Raw genomic sequence first — 19,123 nt, forward strand, 5'->3', positions numbered from 1 at the left:
CCATGAGGCTGAGCAAAGGGCTGGGTTCCCTCCAGCTGAGCTTAGCCTGGACTCTAGCTCTTCCACATGGTGGCACCCCAGGGGTGCAGGGGGGGTCATCGGGAGGGGGTTGGGGTTGGCTGGGTGGTCACTGGTCCTCACAGCTTGGCAGACCCCCTTGTTGTACCCTTCCTTGTCCCTGAAGGTGGTGGTGGCTGTGTGGTAGGTCTGCAGTGGCTTCATCTGCCCCTCTCCCCTCCTCCCACTTGCAAAGTAGTGGCTGTGCCCTGGGTTGGGGGGGGAGGGCTCCATTAGGCCAGAGAATAGATGGCGTTGACAGGCGACGTGGCCTCTGAGCTTTCATTGCCCTCTGTCTCCTCCTTGTCCTTTTTGACCGTGTACTGGCCGATGAAGGACCCGTCCTCGTTGAACTGCCCCTCGCCACCCTCGCCATAGTCCACCAGGCTATCGTCACTCTCCTGCTGCTTGATGGTGCCATCCAGGGACGTCTGGCTGCCCTGCAGGGGCTTGTTGTCCTCGTCACTGGCCAGAGAGAGACAGAGAATCAGGGTCTGGCCCAGTCCAGTGGTGCTTAAACCCAGGCGGGGTAGCACCAGGCTGCTGGTCTCTCACCAGGCATATGTGCTCTGCAGCTCAGAGAGGGGAGGACCTCAGAGGTCACCAGTCAGTGCCCCCAGCCCCCAGGCCTCCCCTGTCCGGCTGGGTTACAGAAGGGAACCCGAGGCCCGGAGAGGACCGTCTTCTCCCAGGTGAGGTGGCAAGGTGGTGCAGAGCTGGGCCTGGAGGCCACTCTTCCGGACTCCTGGGCTGGGGTCCCTGTCATGAGGCAGAGACAGCCACCCCACAGTGAGGAGAGCCAGCTGCTGTAAGACGAGGCAGGATGGGGTGGGCCAAGGAGCTGGGGGGCTAGAGCTGCATGCGTCACTGTGTGGTTCTGGGGTCTTGGGAAAGACTTTCTTCTCCCTGGGCCTTAGTCTCTCCATCAAGAGGGGCTGAACTTGCTTTGACTCTTTGTGATCTGGGTGGCCCTGTCTCGAAAGGCTCTGCCCTTGACTAAAAGCAACGGGTCTGGGCCACGGGGAAACAAACCTCTCCCCTGCCTCTCCCCTCCTCACGTGGTGTGGGTTCTGTCTGCTCTCTGGTTTACCGACGAGCAGATGCTGTTGCTGGGGCCTCGAGTGAAAGAGGGTGGGACGAGCGGAGGGGCACACACAGGAGTGCGAGGCCAGCACCCGGGGACAAAGCTCAGCAAGGCTCTGGCGACCCTGCCCAGCCTCCTCGGAGGCCCCCAGGTCCTGCCCTTGGGCTCCGAGGGGGGGCCAGGTGCTGCTGGCCCCATTTCAGAGGGGAGACGGCCCCCAGGCAGGAGGCAGCCGGGAGGCAGTGGGAGTCTGGGTCCCAGCCGGCGTGGCCACCACGGTGCCAGGCGTGGCAGACACATAATGTCCCCTCCCTGGCCCCCAGGCCGCACTTAGTCCTTCCTGGGTGTGTGTGTGAGCGGGGGGATGTGGAAACAGCCGGCCGAGTTGCCATTAGAGGGGGCAACGCATGGTGGCTTCCAACACTGGTGCTGGGCAGAGAGCTAGCAGGGGAGGACCTGGAGCCCGAGCCCGAGGGGGCGTCAGTCCACGCAAAGCTATGAGCCCTCCCTCTTGCGCCCCATTACCTCGGCCTGTTCTCTGAAGGCAGGGCTACGGGGAGGCGGCGGGTCTGCAGGGCTGCACTGAGTCTGTATGGAGAGTGGGGCTCACGTTTGGAAAATTAGCAGCTTCTTGCTGGTCCTGGTCCTACTCACGGGTCTTTTTTACACACACTCCCTCCCAGGAGCATGAGGATTGTGTCTGTGTGATTCTAGGGGATTCCAGGTACCTAAGCCAAATGCAGCCACTGGACAGGAATGGCCCAGCTTGGGCAGAGGGAGCGTCTCGAGTGTGTCAGGTTTTTACAGAGAAAGAGGATCTAGATCTGGAAAGAACAGACCTCTTCTGGGCGCCTGGGTGGCTCAGATGGTTAAGCGTCTGCCTTCGGCTCAGGTCATGATCCCAGGGTCCTGGGATCGAGTCCCGCATCGGGCTCCCTGCTCCTTGGGAGCCTGCTTCTCCCTCTGCCTCTCTCTCTCTCTCTCTCTGTCTCTCATGAATGAATAAATAAAATCTTTAAAAAAAAAGAACAGACCTCTTCTAAGGGAAGCTTGAAAGGAACCAGAAGGAGTAGGGGGTCCCTGGTCTAGTCACCTGTCAGCCCATCTCCCGAGAGACCCTGGAGACACAGGTGGGCAGATGAGGGAGAGAGAAGCAGAGAGACCCACCAGAGAGGTGCTTCGCTGCCGAGCCAAAACCGAGGCGGGTGTGTGTGCGCGTGTGCGTGTGCGTCCGCGGTGTGTGGGCCCGTGCATGCTCCTGTGTATGTATATCCAGCCTCAGTGTGGGTGGGACAGGGGAGTGGGTGGGGAGAAGGCAGATATTTTTGCCCAACAGCTTCCGTGCCTGGGGGAGGAGAGGTGCCTGAGGGAGCAGCTTCTCAGAGCACAGGGGGCCAGGTTGCACTGAGGGCCTGGGGAAGGGAAAGCCCCATGTTCTTTGGAACTGGTGGCCAGGAAGGAAATAGGGCTCAGCCCCTGGGGAAGACGGGCCCTGCCAGGGGTGCTGAGGACAGTCAGGGGAGGGGCCTCTCCTGCTTGCCGTTTTAGGAGGCCTTTGGAGATGTCGGGACTGGGCGGACGGATTTGATACATAAGTCTCCAGATAGGCTCCTGGCTGGGCAGTGGCTCTGGGCAGCGTCTGCCTGCCAGGCTGCTGATGAGTGGAGTGGTGGAGGCTGAGGGTAGGATAAGGAGAGGTCGGGGGAAGACGGGGTGATCTCGCCCCAGAGAGTAAACAGGGTGGGGGGTGGGGAAGTAGGGTTCTGATCAGAGCATCTCCTCCCGCCCGCCTTAGTCTGGGAATGAGGCCTCTGTGACCCACCCCGAATGATTCCTTAACTCAGGATACACTTGCCATCAAAATGGAGATTACAACTGTGTAATCTGTCTCTCTCACGCCAGCCACAAAGGCCCGTCCAGATCTGAGAGGGATGGATCGTGATGTTGCCCCGCTGGGAGTCAGGCCCTGGTTTCTCCAGCTCTGCCACCAGCTCGCTGGGCAGCAAGTATGGGTGGGGTTCCTGGGCAGGTCACTTCCCTGTCTGGGCCTCAGTGCTCTGATTTGGGACAGGCCCCGACCAGATGCTTCTCCAAGACTTGCTCTGGGCTAGGGCCCAGAGATATCATTCAAGTTCATGAGGAAAAGATCTAGAACCCCCCACCCCTGCCCCTCATCCCTCACTAAGTTGAGGTTTCAAGACAATACAGCTTCCCCAGGTCCCTGTCTTCAGGGTTAGGGTGCGGGGTGGGCAGAGAGGAAGCCGACAGCTCATTTCATGGCCACGGCGTTACCAGCATCTGCTTTCAGAGGAAAGAGATGGAAACACACATCGAAGGAGCTCAGTAAATTGGAGCTGTGCGGTTGAATGAATGGAACAGTGTCCCTCAAATCCATGTGAGTGTGCAGGGCCGTGTCCTCCCTGTGGGGAGGCAGCCTCGTCCAGCCCACTCAGCACAAGCAGAGGCTGTTGGAGAGGCAGAGGTGACGGCAGGATGGATGGGGGGGGGTGGGGACCAGGAGCCAAACAGATCACCCACCTGTAGTCAAAGGAGCCGTCCTCTTCCTTGGGATCTTCGGGGCCCAGGGGAACATCCTTCTTTTCTCGCACTTGGCCGATAAGAGAAGCAAAGACACAGACACAGCGATTATGTCCCTGCTCCACAGGACCCCGACTGTAGAGTTAGTGACACTCTCCCTTTCAACGAGGCACCATCGATGCCTCCCTCGTTCTTGCTTCCTGCACTTAACCAGCTGTCAAGTTGACGCCCCCGCCTCCTCCTCAACCCCGGCGTTTCCACACATCTCCGTTGACAACTGAAACCTCCTCCCACAAGGTCCCCCGCCACCTCTCCACGGGGTTGCCCCCAAACACCGAATGGATGTGATCCTTTCTTTGGCACCTTTCCTATTCTGCTCTGCAGGGTAATTTGTGCACGGTTGTAAAAGCCCCTACAGAGTGCCCTGAGCGGAGGGGGCACTCCGTACGCACTTTCGGGCTGGAAAATGCTCTCGTGTCTGTGACCTCACTAGTGTGTGGGACTCCCTTCTCCCACACCTGCTCTGTGGTTTGCACACACCCATCCCAGGCCTGTCTCCTGGGCTGTGATCTTCCCGCTGTGCCAACTGCAGTGTCTTGAGGGAGAGACCATCCCTCCTTCTCATGTCCTTCGCACCCAGCACAGAGCCCGGCACACAGGGACACTTACGCGAGTGACTATGTATCCTTCCTGAGGTATAGGGCAGGATAATCTCCCCCATTTTAGGAGAGGGAAACTGAGCCCTTCAGAGGTGAAGAACATATCCCAGAACTCATTAGTGACTGACTAAAGTTTAGCGTAAAGTCTAGAGCCCAGGCCTCATGGTTTGCTCATCTTTCCAGCGGACCAGGGCCTTACCTTGCAGCTGGAGGGAAGGAGGTAAGCTGTGAGAAGAACTTTCTGGAAAAGGACACTGTCTAAATGGGCAAAGGAAGCCTCCAAGCTTATCTGATGAGTTGGGGGTGAGCTCAGTAAGGTTGTTCTCCCTGACTCTGGCTTTCTCTTTTACAGGAGAAAAACAATCCCAACACAGCACAACAAAGTGAAAGAAAACGTCATTCGCCAATAAAGAATTATAATTTCCTGCCCTCCCTCACAGACATCTCCCTCACTTAAAGCAGAGGCAGAACTCTTTAGAATCCTAGGGTCTGAGGGTATGCGGCGGGGGGGAGGTGGGGAGAGGAAATGAAAGAGAATCTTCTCTCTGAGTTGAGTCTTAGGGGGACCCTGGAGGAGGTCTTGTTTAGAGGCAGAGAGAGGAGGCATTTGGGGAGCACGGCCTGTGCTTGGCAATGGGGTTTTGGGGGGCAGGGAGCAATTTCATTCTGCAGCCCAGCAGGATTTTCTCTCACTGGGTCATCCATTATCCTGTCCCCTGTCATTCTACTCACCCCATCCCAGACAGATGGCTTTGTTGCCCCTGTTTGAAAAAACAATCAATATTTCCAGAAGCAAGAATGCCAGAGGTCCTTGTCCTTGACCTTGGTCTGTCTGGGCTGGTGGATCTTGAGGCCCCCAGAAGAGCAACGGCTCTTTGGGATGCTAGGGAAGTCCAAAGCTCTTTCCCGATGGGGTCTGTACCAATGCAAGCCACCCCTCAACCTCTGCCTGCTCTTCAAGCAGGAGCTCCTGACCCTCTGCTGGAGGATCTGTCATTACAGCCCAGTCACCGAGAGCCTCTCTCATGGGCGTGCTTCTTCCATCCAGACCCTCCCCTCTCTGTTCTCTCTCATGGTTAGAGAAAATGCCTTTCTTCCTTCCTCCTTCCTTAGGACACAGGATCCTAATGAGATTCAGGCTGAAAAAAGCCAATTTACTGAGCAGACGGCCGGTGAGTCAAGGGGAGGGAAGGTCATTCTTAATAGGAGCCAGGGTTCCTTCTATCCCCTCTTTGGAGCTGCCTGGACCGTTTCATCCACCCACCTCGGACAAACTTAATTAACTCAAGTGCTTTCTGGCAGCTCTGAGATGCACGGACCAGGCGAGAGGACTCTATGTCCAAGCTTGGCAAGGGTTAGGCTCGCTGGGAGAACTGAGCCCCCTGGATCTGGTCAGGGTCCTGGTGGCTCCCAGGAAAGCTTGCCGGCCCCATTCCCCCAAGCCCATTCCTCCCATACATCCTACCTGGGTACTTGCCACCTCGACTCCTCTTGATGAAACAGACGATGAGCAGGATCAGCACCAGGAGGGCGATGGCACACATGAGCCCAATGAACCAGCCCTGGGTGGCGATGTCTGCCTGGTTGTTGGTGTAAGCTGGGGGGGGGGGGGAGGGCCAGAAGCAAACACACAAGTGATTTCCCATGGGCAGAGGTGAGGAGGGAGACGTGGGGGGAAGAATGGCTATTTCATGTCGATGTTCCTCCTTGAGCCTTATGCTACTACCTAGCAGCCCTCTGGCCCGAACCACCCCGCTACAGGGACAAAGAGAAAATAATTAAAGAGCCAAGTTCCAGAGGTCAGAAAAGAGGCACAGGAAAGGGATATAGGGAGCAGAATAAGCAGCAGAAGGCTGAACAGGTCCTTTAGGAAGGGGAAGTTTCCTAAGGATGGGGCATGGCATTCTTGCAAACCAGACGGCTGGTCACAGCCTGGTGGGGATGGAGGGAAGGCCAGGGATTGGCCCTGGAGGTACAGTTCCCCATCAGTGAGCCTGGGGTGAGGAAATGGGACTCTGCTACCCATCAGGGAATGGGGGCCATGGTTACATTGCAAAAACCTGTTCTAAGAACACCTTCACAGGCCTGCACAGGCTCTGAAAAGCAACCTTTCCCACCAATATGGCCCTGAAACCAACCAGGTCTCCTGGCCGTGGGTCCTGGGCAGGGTGTTGTTCCAGAATGCCGTGTGCTTTCTCACATTTCCCCAACTGGATTGTGTGCTCCCTTACAGCAGAGACAGTCCCTGCACGGGTACCCCCAGATGGGCTGGGGCCAGGCCTTCAGCGCACCCCATGCCACTTCAGACCACTTTCACGCATGGAGACCCCCCGCCCCTGTGACTGTGAGTCCCTCCCTAGCCCCGCAGGGAGCGCATGAAGACATGTCTCACCCTGAGCAGACCCCTTCACAATTCAAGGGGCATGTGAGTGGGCCTAGAGGACAAGAGCTCAGCTGCCATCTGACGGTGTCCTGGATGTCCCAATGGTTGGCATTAGGGTTTGGGAAGGGGTGTGGAGTGGGCAGGACCCCCTCACTCTTCTTTCTATGGACTAGAGAACACAAGCACCCACTCTTGAAACCCAGTCTGCCATGGGAACCAAGACTTGGGAGGAGAGGCAGGATCCAAGCCACCCTGAGCAGACCCAAAGTAACCCCGGAGCCCTCCGAGTGCGCCAAGGGGCATCTCAGAGTGCCAGTCGACAGCAGGGTCCCAGAGAGCCCACACAGCCCAAGCCAAGCACGGGGCCTCCTCCCGGGGTTGAGGGGAGCACAAGGAACTTGAGGGGTGACCCAGAGCCCTCGTGCCCCAGGGTCTTTATCCCATGCCCTCTTGTGGGGCAGGTGTCTGGGTGCAATCTTACCCTTTGCTCTTCTTGGACAGAGAAACTGTCTTTATAGCCTTCTCTGTACCTAGGCAAGGGCACGGCACCAGGAAGGGTCTGGACAAATGGGGAAGACTGATGAGCAAAGGCTTTCGTGCTCTCTGCCCTGGTTGTGCTCACCCGATCTGTGGATGTTGTGGGAGGAATCCCATGCCCCCCCCACTCCTGCTCCTGCAGGCCGTTCCCTGGACAGTGTCACAGAGATCCTCCCAGAACCCCACATACGAGCAAATTACTTCCTCGCTCCAACCCTCCAATGCTGCCCACTGCTACTGGGGAAACACCTACCTTCCTATCCTGTCCTGGCAGGCCCCACCCGAGCTGGCCCCGGACACTTCTCTAGGCCTGTCTCCCTCCCTCTCTCCTCCAGCCACACTGGCCGCCCACGGCCCTACCTCAGGCCTTTACATGTGCAGCTCTTCCTTCAGATGGCCGCCTCAGTCAACGTCCCGCCCCCCTCCCCAGACCTTCTCAGCTAAAGCCAAAGCCCTCTCCCCCAACCAGCCACCCTCTGAGGGCTCTCATTCCTCTTTCTCCTAGCACTCGTTCTCAGCCGGAAGCCGGAAGGCTTTATCATCCCCATTTTACAGATGAGACAACTGAGGCACAGAGAGTTTATGTGATTTGCTCAAGGTCACAGAGCTGGTAAGCTATGTGCACCTCAACTGGACCTCTGCTGCTGCCTCGCAATCCCTCCGCTCCCCTCTACCTGACCCCCAAACTGTTGCTCCCTCTCATGCTGCTCCACGCCATCCTTTCCCCATGCCGGCGACATCAGTGTGACCGCTGAAACCTCACAGCCTCCACAGCTGTCCCTGCCTCCAGAGCAGTGGCAGCAGCTCGCCGCTCCTAGGGGGGCTCAGTCCTAGAAGGATCTCACACCCTCCAGAGTCTTCCTCTTTGCTTTCTCCTCCCTCCTGCTATTAAACACATTGAAGCTTCCTGGATCTTAAAACAAAAACCCTGGAGGAACCCACCAGACTTTTCAGCTCTAGCTCAGGCACTGTCCTTTTCTAGGTGAACTCCTTCATCTTCCATGGTCTCCGGGTCCCATCAACTCCTTCCTCCAATCCCGTCAGGCCAACCTCAAGCCTCTCTCTACTCAGCAACTACCACCATGGAGTGGGTCTTTCCCAAACCTGCCTCTACCTCCTTGGCTCCTACCTTCCCCTGTCCTCCAGGCCTGACTTTCCAACCAGCAATCCCTTTACTCATCTCGCATTGTCCCTCCAGCCACGTCCGCAGCTGTAAGCCCAGTGTTCCCAGCCAACAACCTAACATCTCCTTGGATAGTCCATCTGCTTGAAATTCAACCCATGTCTTCCTGCCCCTCGATGCTCTCCACTCCCGCCAGTGGCTTCCCCATTCCTGCCATCCCTAAGGCTTATCCTTTCTCCTTCCAGTGTCCTTCATATTTGCCCCATTGCTCCAGGCTAGAGGGGTCCCCTCCTCACCCCGGGTCTATCAGGTCCCAAGGATACAATGGCACATCATGTCATTATGCTCTCAGGACACCTCCCATCATGCCTGGCCTTCCAGGTGCTCTGCGTGTCCCCTCCCTGCAGCTCCCCCCCTCCTCCGTGCCCAAGAGAGCCTGGCCTGCCGCCCTTCTTGCTCTCCACCTCCACACTCCACTCCTCCTTCCTGAATCTCCCACTCCTCCAGCTCACACCAATCTCAGAAGTCCGATTTTACCCGTTTACTCCGTGAAATGTAACATTCAATCGCTCTGTTTCCTGGGTCTGGATTTTTAATGATACTATTAAAGGCTTGAGAACAGGGGAGTCTTTGGGCCCCCTAGTGCTTAGTACGATGCTGGTCACATAGCAAGCAGGCAGTGACTACTTATTAAAGATCAGTTTAATCCTAATTCAATATGGTTAATTTGGGATACTTGCCGGGGTCACAGGGAGATTGGCTTGACCATGCGCCACAACTTGAGTTTGGATGGTGGTTCCCACCTTCTGCAGAACAGTTTGTTTTCTCCACTACCATCTTCCTGATGCTTGTTCTGATATGTCCTGACAAGCCATCTCCCCGAGACTCCCTTTCTCTTGGGACAGGAAGTCACAACCCCAGGGAGAGCGGCCATATGGGCAATCCGGAAAGTGAATGTAGCTCTCCATTCCTGACAGCACCTGAAGCTCAGATGTTACCTTCAGTCCTTACCAAAAAGGTTCAAAGAATGTTCTGGACCCAGAAGGCTGTTCAAATCCAAGTGGGTTTTGTAACTACGTGTGGTGCTGGTTGTTAACTAAACTTCTCATGGCCATGGCTTTGCAATATATACATATATCAAATCATTATGTTGTACACCTGAAACTAATACAATGTTGTATGTCAATGATATGTCAATAAAAACCAAAACCAAAACCTAAACCCAAACCAGGTGGGATCTGGGGTGAGGTGAGCTCAACAATACTCCAACAAAATGACTTAGTTTCTCAAGAACCAAAAGCAATTTAGGACAAGATGATCTCACTCACAACGTGACCCGACAGAGTGGACTCTGAGAGGCGGAAGGCCTTGCAGTGAGGCTTAAGCGCATTACATTTGTCTGCCAACATCATTCTTAATCGATCTGCTCAACATGTTTCAAGATTCCTAATGGAGACAGTAATGACAACATTCAAAGACTGGGGTGCATTTACACTCGCCACCTTCCACTGGAATGGGGAGCAGAACAGCACCCGCTCCTCCGGCCCACAAGGCCCGGCAAACTCAGGTCCAAATGCCTCTTACTCCCGACCAGAGGCCATATTTTGTGTGCCTCCCACACACCACAGCCTGCAACACTGCTCAGAAATGGGCCATTCATGTGCAAGGCAGGCAGTTCTCATGACTCAAAGGCCAGTCACTCAAAGTCCGCAGGAGAATTGCATTTCAGAAATAAGGGTAGATGAACATGCAGAACAGGGGTGGACTTCCTTCAGATGCATTTGGGCTTAGCTGCTCTTAGAGGCACCATCTGACGCCTCTGCATCACCACCGTGCCCCATGGTGGGATTCTTCCAAACACAACCGACAGAGGCTGACTACGGGGAGGTCCCCTAATGTCCCTCCTCCCGCTTTCCTGAGGTCTGAGGCAGTTCGCAGTCTGTCCTGTTGGCCCACCGTCAGCACCTCCCTGCTGCCGCTTGGCCCCATCCTGCCCACCCCAGGACAGAAGAGCTGGCGAGCCTCTGGAGTCCAGAGTTATGTGTTTGTGGCCCCTTGGGTCTCTTTGCCTTCAAAAGCTTCAAAGAGGTGATTAACTTTCCATGTGGGATCTTCCCGCTGAGGGTCAGGGAGCTGGTTAGCACCCCTAGTGGTTTTCTTCCATATCCCCCCTGAACCACTGCCGCATGTTTGAGTCTGTGGACTAAAGTGATGGCCTGTGGTCACCTAAATGACCTCTGGGTTGGACCCAGAGATGCTCATAAACTCTTGCTGTGATGAGACTCTGGGACCTAGGGGATCTTGTGAACTTGGCTCGGGAGTCCACCCACAGGATACACAGCGTGCATTTTCAAAGAATCCAGAAACACACAAACTTCAGAAAGTGAAAATATTTCCTTTCCCTCTGTGGTTTGCACATAGTAATTTCTAGCCAGCCAGCGATGTCAATGAGCAATATGTACTCAGGGCTAGGGTTGCAAACCTGCTCACCCCAGCTTGCACGGAGAGGAATCTGGGAAAACTCACTCACTCTGAAAGCAATCTATCAGGAAGAGTGTCTCCGAACAACCACAGGAAAAGAGAAAAGGACACTGAGTCAATGTTCAGAAGTGTATTATCAGTCGTCTTATTTTTCTTTTCTTTTCTTTTTTTCCCCTGTACCGCATGTTTTATATGGGGAAGCAGATTGGGATGTCCCCGAGGGCAGGGCCTGGTCCTTTCCTCTCTGGCTCTTTCTCCGCACCCCTCACTCACAGCCCCAGGACTTAGCGCTGGGAGAAGTCAAATTCTGGAAGTAGGCTGCCCTGGCTTTTGTAGCATTCCCTAGGAGGGGGCTCTAGCCTGGGATCTTATCTGTGCTTCCTGCCTCTGTGCTGGACTCAGGTTGATAATGAAGCAAACTCAAATGCACGCACCGATAAGCAACAGCTTGGGATCCTGACTGGGTCAGACAGAGTCCAGCCACCTGCTCTGCTCGATCAACTGTCCAGTTCCCTTGCCTGGCTCCCACGCTGGCCAGGCCACTTGCTCAGATGTCTTGCCTGAGTTGGCTGGGCTGGCCTCAAGCAGGCAGCTGGACTCTCAGACTCCCTGCGTCTCGACAGCCTGGGCATGGGCAGTAGAGGTGGAGGCATGGGGCGAGGACAGGACATCCAGACAGGAGGGACCAGGCCAGAAGGGGTGGAGTGAGACATTTATACAGATGGGTAGTGACTCTTAAGGTGCAGCCTACCAGGATGAGCCTGGCCAGGCGCAGGAAGAGCGAAGAATATTTCAGTCAACATTCAGAATGCCATATAAATCATTGTGTGGTTTTTTTCTCTATGCGTGTGTCTACTAACCCGCATCTGATCAGGACATCCTGGGGGCAGGGACTGGTCCTTTTCTCTCTCTGGCTCTTTCCCCAACACTCGCCCTTGGCCCCAGGGCTTAGCATGGCCACCTGCCTGGCCGACTGTGAAGATACACACGAACACATGAGCAGGTGCCCTCAAGTCTCCAAGCTGCCTGCCCAACCTGACCTTCTCCTGTTTCCAGAGCCCCTGCTGGCCTATTCCTTTGGCACGCTGAGGTTGCTTCTCTAGCGACAGCTGAAGTCCCTTTCGAGCCAGAACTCTGCTCCTACTGGAGAGCTTCCTCCTCTCCCCCAACTCGATGAAGATCAACTACTTTGAAGCCATGGCAAACTTGGGATAAAAATTAAGCCAAAAGAAAGCCCCCAACAGCTCGTGTCACACACTTTGGAATTTTTTTAACAGATGACAGTGGCAAGGCACGATATACATGCCGATGCTGGGAAGATTTCTAGGTCGAGACCCTTGGATGGCCCTATCTCTTAATGCCACGTGAGGAAGCAAGGTCCTGTGCACACGGGGCAGGCTGCCCTGTGCTCCTCCAGCCCCCAGACCCACACACAGGGCCCAAGTTTGCACCTGTGCCAAGCCCTTTTGTTTTAAGCACAGCGAGGAGGGCCAGGCGCCTCCTCCATCCTCAGCCTACAATCCTATTTCCTTCGAACTCCCCACGCACGCCTCGGGGTCAGAAGGGCGCTTCCTCGCCACTGTGCATGCACTCTGGCTCCTCTTGGCTTCCTGGGAGCTGTGGACTGATGTACAATAAGAGCCGAGACACGCCATGCAAGGTGGGGAATGGGTGGGATGAGTCTTCTTTCAAAGGAGGAGAGACAAGCAGGAAGCTGAGAATGGAATGAAATGCCCCATGCTTGCAGGGGGTGGCCAGGCCAGACCCCCTCTCACCTGTACTGGTCATAAAGGTGATGACGGTACTGCTGATGCCCTCGTTGTCCCGGGAATAAACGCGCAACGTGTATGTCATCCCGGGATAGAGGTCTGTCAGCTGTACAGGCTGGGCCTGGGCCTTAACAGGGACAGATTTTTTCGTATGGTTGCCTGGGGAACAGAAACCTCAGTCAGCCTAGGGCCAGGCACGAGGAGCTGGAGAGGCAGTGCTTAGGTTCCTGGTCACCGGTCAAGGGCAGAAGCATGGGGGGAGGGTCAGGCCGCTGCGCAGACCAGGAGGTCACTGGACAGCTCCACCAGCCCTTCCATGCGGTGCCGACTCTCCCACACAGCAGCCTTCCTGCCAAGGGCGCTCTTCTCTCTCCCCAAGCTTTCTTTCCTCACTACAGTCTTAAACACTAAACACTATGACCTACTTCCTGGGTGGGAGCTTTCCCGGTGAGGGTCTGAGAGCCACTCAGCATCCCTCCTGGTGAATGGAGGTGAGGCAGGACTCCACTTCTTGGCTCTCACTCCTGGTTTCACCTGTCTTTTCTCGCTGTGTGGAGGATTCACACAGCAGGAGAGGCCAGAATCCTGGCATCTGGGGTGGGGGGTACAGGTGGCTGCAGGAAGCTGCAATAGCAAGGACCAAAATCGGGGTGCCAATTCAATGGATGTGAACCCCTCCAACCACAGAGGACTGACAGTCGGCTTTGCTCTTTCCTTACAGATCTTTGGGGAGCTCACCCAGGCGGATCTCCTGGCTGGGTGAGCTGGTTTCATTCACTGCTAAGGATAACACCATAGTGGGTCTGAATCTTCAGGGGCAGGGCCCTTCCCTCAAAGAAGGCAGATATCTTGACCACACTCTACAGTCTGATAAATATGTACCCTTGATCCTAAGATCCAATAAAGAGTGAACAGCTCAGCTCCAGCCACCCGCTCTCTGCGACAAAGTGGCCCCGGTCAGTGCCTTGGATGGGAGGCCACTGGTATTCCTCTGTGAGCAAAGCGCAGCTATACTCAAAAAAGTCTGAACTGGCCTAGCCTGCCTAGTGGAGACACCAGAAACATGGATTGTGAGTTAAGGAACTCCAGGCAGAAGTGAGGTTTGGCTCATGGCTGGGGGGCGGGGAGTGGTGGTGCTTTCAGAACCCTCATCCTGGGCAGGAAGCAGACGCAGGGCCCCATAACCCAGGTCCTCCCCAGCACATGCAACCCTAGACCTCCACTAATAGCTTCAGAAGCCCTCTTCCTTCTCTCTCAGCTGCTCTTCCCACCCCACTGCTGCTGGAGCGTGTATCAATTTCATTAAGTCATAATTAAGCCGGGCTAACAGGCCCCTCGGAGCCTGGGGGAGTTCGCAGGATCTCTCTAATGGCGTCTACACTACCCGCCACAGCTGCTGCCACCGCCCCCCCCCACCGCTCAGCAATGCTTACTGTCGGTGTACTCAACCACAAAGTCAGTTCCGGGCCCGAAATTGTGCTTCCAGGTGATGTTGGCCCATTTACTGTTGGGGAGCACCGTGACGTTCCATATGGACTGCCTGTCGGGGGCTGGTGGGCAGGTTAGAAGAGGGGTTAGTGGTGAGGAGGGAGGCAGCTCTGGAGACACACACACGTGCACACACACATATATATACGTGCGCAGCTCGGAAAGGGAGGACTCAGAAGAGGCTGTGCACAGGGCCCGACAGAGCTCCAGGCTGCAGCCTCGGTGGCCAGGCCAGAGGTCACCACCCAGGTACGAGCGGGTGCAGTCAGGAGGACCTGTGAGTGCGGGAGAGCTGGAGACGGTCTGTGTGCCCACACAGGTAGGGGCAGGAACGAAAGAGTGGGTTTCGACCTATGCCACCGGGGGCTCGAACCTGGGCTCTTTCCCTTTTTAGATCCCTTGTCATGGATCGGAATGGGGCGGCGGAAGGAACCCGGAGAAAGCCCCGTTGGCCAGCATACAGACCGAGGGCGAGAGATGTGCCAGCCTCGTTCCCTTCAACCACAGACATTCTACAGGAAGGAGAGAGGGATCTTCCAAAGGCCCTCGAGAGTCGTGATGTGTAGGAAGGGCGGGACCAAACGTTGGAGAGCTTTACGGGGCTCCTGACACTGGAGGAGAACAGTAACCCAGACGGGTGTCTCTGGAGTCCCTGTGGTCCTTCTTGGGTCAGCAAGATCTTGGATTATGTGGAACATGGCCTTGGACTCTCTGAGGGGACTTGGGGTCTACAACCCCAGGGTCCCAAGTAGAGAGGAGAGGTATGAACCCCTCTTCTCCCTCTCCTGGGCTAGGTGGGACCCAAAGAAGGTAACTCCTTCTTGACCCCTCACCCTCGAAGGTTCAGACACCAGAAGAATCCAGTTCTTTTGGCTTCTCAGCACTAAATTGTCTTTGAGGCTTGATCTCCATGTAATACGGAAGACATTAATTATCTAGTGCCTACGAGCTGGGAGCTACTTTATCAAAGCCACGGCACTGTCTGAAACCATAGCCTGTGGACAGGAGAGTGGCACTAATCTTCAAACGTAATCATTTTTCACGAGTCCCAGCAGTCTGATTACCCCATTTCCCAGCAAAGATTTAATAGTGGAGTACTAGCATGAAGCCTTATATTTCAAAGACTTTACAAGTGTGGCTCCTGTATATTTTATTAGCATTCAAGGGGGCACTGTCACCAACTCACTTGTCAAAAATAAATGAATAGAGTACGTTGGTGATGCATTTATTCATTATCTATTTGACATGTGACTGAGTCTGCAGGGCTGGGAAGTGATAAAAGATCTCCTGGTCTTCACTTCAAAGAAGTGCCTTCTCTACTACAACCTTGTCAGTTGCCGGTTGCCCCAGGTGAATATGATTCATGTTAGGTGAGGGGCCAAGAAAGAGACTCCACTGATGGCGCCATGGGGCATTCTCTGTGGGAAGGGCAGAACACAGGCTTCTTTACTTATCTGCCTGGGGTCTCCATTGTACTGGTGGCTTTTAGCCACCCCAAATCCCAGCTCCTTGGAATCTCATGGTTCTTGCGAGTGGGAATGAACTAGGAGAACTCATGATTTGGGAACTTGAGCTTCTTCCTCCTCAGCTCTGGGGCCTGGAAATAGCCAGAGAATTTGGGTTTAAACAGTTTGTCCACCAATACAATACTGACCCAAATTTGACGGTCTCAAAGGTAGTGGAGATTGGGGCACTGCTAGAAAAGGTGAAGTGATGGGGAAGCAAAAGACTTAGAGGTGAGAGCTGGGGGAAGGCAGTGCCATGTAGAGAGACCTAGATATCGACCGCTAAAGAAAATGTTCAAAAAGAAAGACCAGGAAGGAGGGCTATCAATTGCTATAAAGAACAGAAAGTGTGAGAGGAAGTATGGATTGTTCTGCCGAGTCCTGGAATGGGAGAATTAGGGGTTATCCCTTGAAATCTGAAAGAAACAAGTTAAGGACAAATAAAAAGTCCCATTTCACCCTGAAAAAAGTAAACTTAGGAAATGTGGTCCTAAGGCATAAGACATGATAAAGATGAACGATCATTTAAAAAATCATGGATGACAGAGCCACTCTGCTGCATTAAGGGAAGTGAGGACGTTTGAGGGGTGTCCCCAGGCTCTAAGGATAAGTTCAGGGGCACGGGCAGGTCCTCCATGGTGTCTTGGGCAGTTAGAAGTTGCACGTGAGAGTCCATGGGGTTAGTCCTATGTGGCAGCAAGGCCGACCTCTCCAGAGGGCAAGTAACTCTGCTGGGGAGCAAGATCCAGTCCCTTCTTCATCCTTTGTGCATCTCCTCTGTGACCTCACAGCATTCATGGGGACACAGAGCCCTGTTATAAGGTAAAGATGCCTCCCTGTGGCCCCAAAGAACACCCATCACCAAACTACTGGTGGCAGCTTCTAATAGCCTGCCAGGCTTCCTCCTCAGCCAATGTCTTCCTAAAGCCCATATTGTTTAAATTCTAGATATTGTATCTTTAAAGCAAATCGGTGTTTTCAAGGCTTGAAGAACACAGTGTCAGTTATGTGTCCCCTTAGGGCTCATGTATCTCCATGTAACTGAATTCAAGATGATACTCACACGTGCATCAAGCCTCCATCCTCACTGAGGTGCTGAGAAGTGAGGCCCCGGAAGGTAAAGGGACTTGCCCAGGACACAGTGGGGGCCTACTACCCTACAGCTGCTGGCGGAGGGTTCTGGGTGCTTCCTGCCTGCCCTGTCAGCTGCATCATGCTGACTCTACAGCTGGCCTGTGGGCTCTGCAAGCTAGAGGCCCTCCCCTTGATGGTAATGAAAGAGTGTTTGATGCTTGGTTCTTAGAAGTATGGCTGGATTCCTGAGGGGTTGTCCTCATCCTGGAAGAACCGAGCTTCCTGGCCTGGCTGCAGGATGGAGGAACAGCACATTTTGTGGGCTTAGCAGGCCAGCCTGGAATCATTTCTTACCAGGGGCCCCGAGAAAGGCTGCGATTCTCCCTCCATGTGTGCATCTGGGGGTGTGGGGAATGCAAATGGGAAGAGGGACAGAGCACCCTCCGGCATTATGGGTCTCCCTAGCAATGCTCTTTCCTGGAAGCTCTTCTTTAAAAAAAAGGGGGAGGGCTGTAAATGTGCTTTGTTGGGAGAGGGGTGAGGGAAGAGCAGGGCTCTGGGAACAGAGCTGCCCGGCGGGGCCGACCACTCCCCTCTCCTCTATGTTGCAGGGCTGGAAGTGACATGGCCGGGGCGGGAAGCCCTCTCAGGCCAACTATCCAGGGTCAGGCCCCTGCCCTTGCCCACGCTCTCTCCCTTCCGGAGTGCTCAGCCCCAAGCCGCTGCTCCGCATGGAGGTGGAGGCAGCCCTCCCATCCGGGACCCAGGGGTCCTGCCTGAGGAGGGTGGGCCTCTGTCATCAAGGATCTGAGGCTAGAACACGGCTGTGGAGCCACTGAGGGCCACCCAAGGTGGAGAGCGCCTAGGGGGTGCTCTGTGCCCCCAGGCTCCCGGACTGAGAATCCCTGTGCGCTCTCCAGGTGGAAACAACAGGAGGTGTCGGCCAACGGCACCCCAGACCCGCCCTCGTATGCGGGGGGCCTCCAGTGGAGGGACGGGGCGCAGGGACAGTGGGCAGTACCGGATTCGGGCATCTTAGTCCCGGAGGTGGTGGTGGGAGGCCTCTCCGTGGTGGTGGCGGCAGTGGTTGTAGTCGTGGCGACGGTAGTGGTGGCCACGGTGGTAGGTGCGACACTTGGGATGGTGGGGACTGTTGTGGCTTCGGTGGTGGCAGCGGGGGCGCCTGTGGCACCCACCGTGGTCGGGGGCGACGTGGGAGGAGCTGGGAGGGAAATGTAAAACAGCCGCGTCCGGTCGGTCCGGGCGTCCCCCAGCCTGGACTCGCGGCCCCGCGTGCAAGGCAGGCAGCCCCGGGGAGGCGATGGGGCTCAGGGACCAGAAGCCTCCCCCAGCGTGACGGACCGGGTCGGACGGGTCACAGTGAGAGAACACAACCATGGGCCAGGAAGAGAATGAAGCCCTGTGTGTGTTTCATTTTCTTCTCATGGTCTGTGTGGCTCGAAGCACCCAGCATGCACCCCGCCCAGAGTGAGGATGAGGATGGGGAAGGACCCACCCCGAATCGCTCAGGCCCCAGGGACGGCATGGGGTCCCCGACCAGCACCACCCAGACGCAGGCCAGTTAGCAGCGCCTGGGTCCGGCCCTGGAGCTCCCGCCTTGGAGGGGGGCAGGTGGTGGCTGTGTCCTGCAGGAGCACTGGGAAGACTCCCATTCCCAGCCATTCCCTCCAAAAGTACCCTTTCTCACAGCTGTTTGAGTTCTAACACCCCCAAACCCAACGACAGAGCGAGAAGAGTCCCTACTCTGTGGGTCAGCCTCCCAGCGGGGTCTGTGTCTCCTGTCTCACTGTCTGCCCGTCCCCAGGCTCTCATCTCTTGTCCATGGCCCTGCCTCTCCTCCCTTCTTCCCTGCCCGGTGATGCTCCTTCCTGCAATTACCCCACTCCACCCTAACTCCTCTCTTCCGAGGACATCTGGGCTCCAGGAGTCCCAAGTCCTTTCCCTTCACGTTAAGACGTGGGATGGGCACTAATGCAGTCACAGCGTACTCTGTGCTCGGTTGCTGGAGAAATCCCAGGACGCAAGTGACACACATTTGTGGGCCTCTTTGTTGCATAAGTCTTCAGGGAGATTCGTTAAAATCTGTGCCCTCTCTCACATTCTCGTCTCCCACCCAAAGCTACCCGGGGTGTCAGTCAGCCCTGCGGGGCTAAGTCTATCCGTGTGACACTGTCCCCACAGGCCCGATTTCCTTCTACAGAAGGGTCGTGGAAGCTAACCGAGGGTGGCCCTACTACTCTCTGGTTCCATTATTACCAAAAGCCGAGAGGATGAGAAAGATGGGGGCAAATCTGAGAGAGGCAGAGCCCCTCTCCCCTTGCCATCTCCTGTCATCTGATCATCGTCCACTTTATGGGGCAGAAGGCAGGGACGTTAAGACATAAGAAGATACTTGTAAACCCCT

At 55.5% G+C, this 19,123-nt stretch overlaps 1 protein-coding gene across 5 annotated transcripts in view; it reads right to left on the minus strand.

Moving 5' to 3' along the window:
• Nucleotides 1-253: 253 nt before the first annotated feature.
• NFASC (neurofascin) overlaps nucleotides 254-19,123 on the minus strand; it is a 67,599-nt gene continuing 48,729 nt past the window's right edge. For 3 of the 5 annotated variants that reach the window (XM_044916319.1, XM_021686607.1, XM_021686608.1), the window contains 3 exons: nucleotides 5,804-5,935; nucleotides 3,680-3,749; nucleotides 254-522 (listed from right to left, as the gene is read on the minus strand). In XM_044916319.1, coding sequence (XP_044772254.1) covers nucleotides 291-522; nucleotides 3,680-3,749; nucleotides 5,804-5,935 — 434 coding nt within the window. In that variant the 3' untranslated portion in view covers nucleotides 254-290. Of the gene's footprint in view, nucleotides 523-3,679; nucleotides 3,750-5,803; nucleotides 5,936-12,637; nucleotides 12,791-14,064; nucleotides 14,182-17,719; nucleotides 17,921-19,123 lie in introns of all 5 variants that reach the window. The other 2 variants (XM_021686605.1, XM_044916318.1) reach the window with 1 other exon arrangement.

The sequence above is a fragment of the Neomonachus schauinslandi genome, chromosome 6 (genome assembly GCF_002201575.2).
Source record: "Neomonachus schauinslandi chromosome 6, ASM220157v2, whole genome shotgun sequence".
In the NCBI taxonomy this organism is placed as follows: Eukaryota; Metazoa; Chordata; class Mammalia; order Carnivora; family Phocidae; genus Neomonachus; species Neomonachus schauinslandi.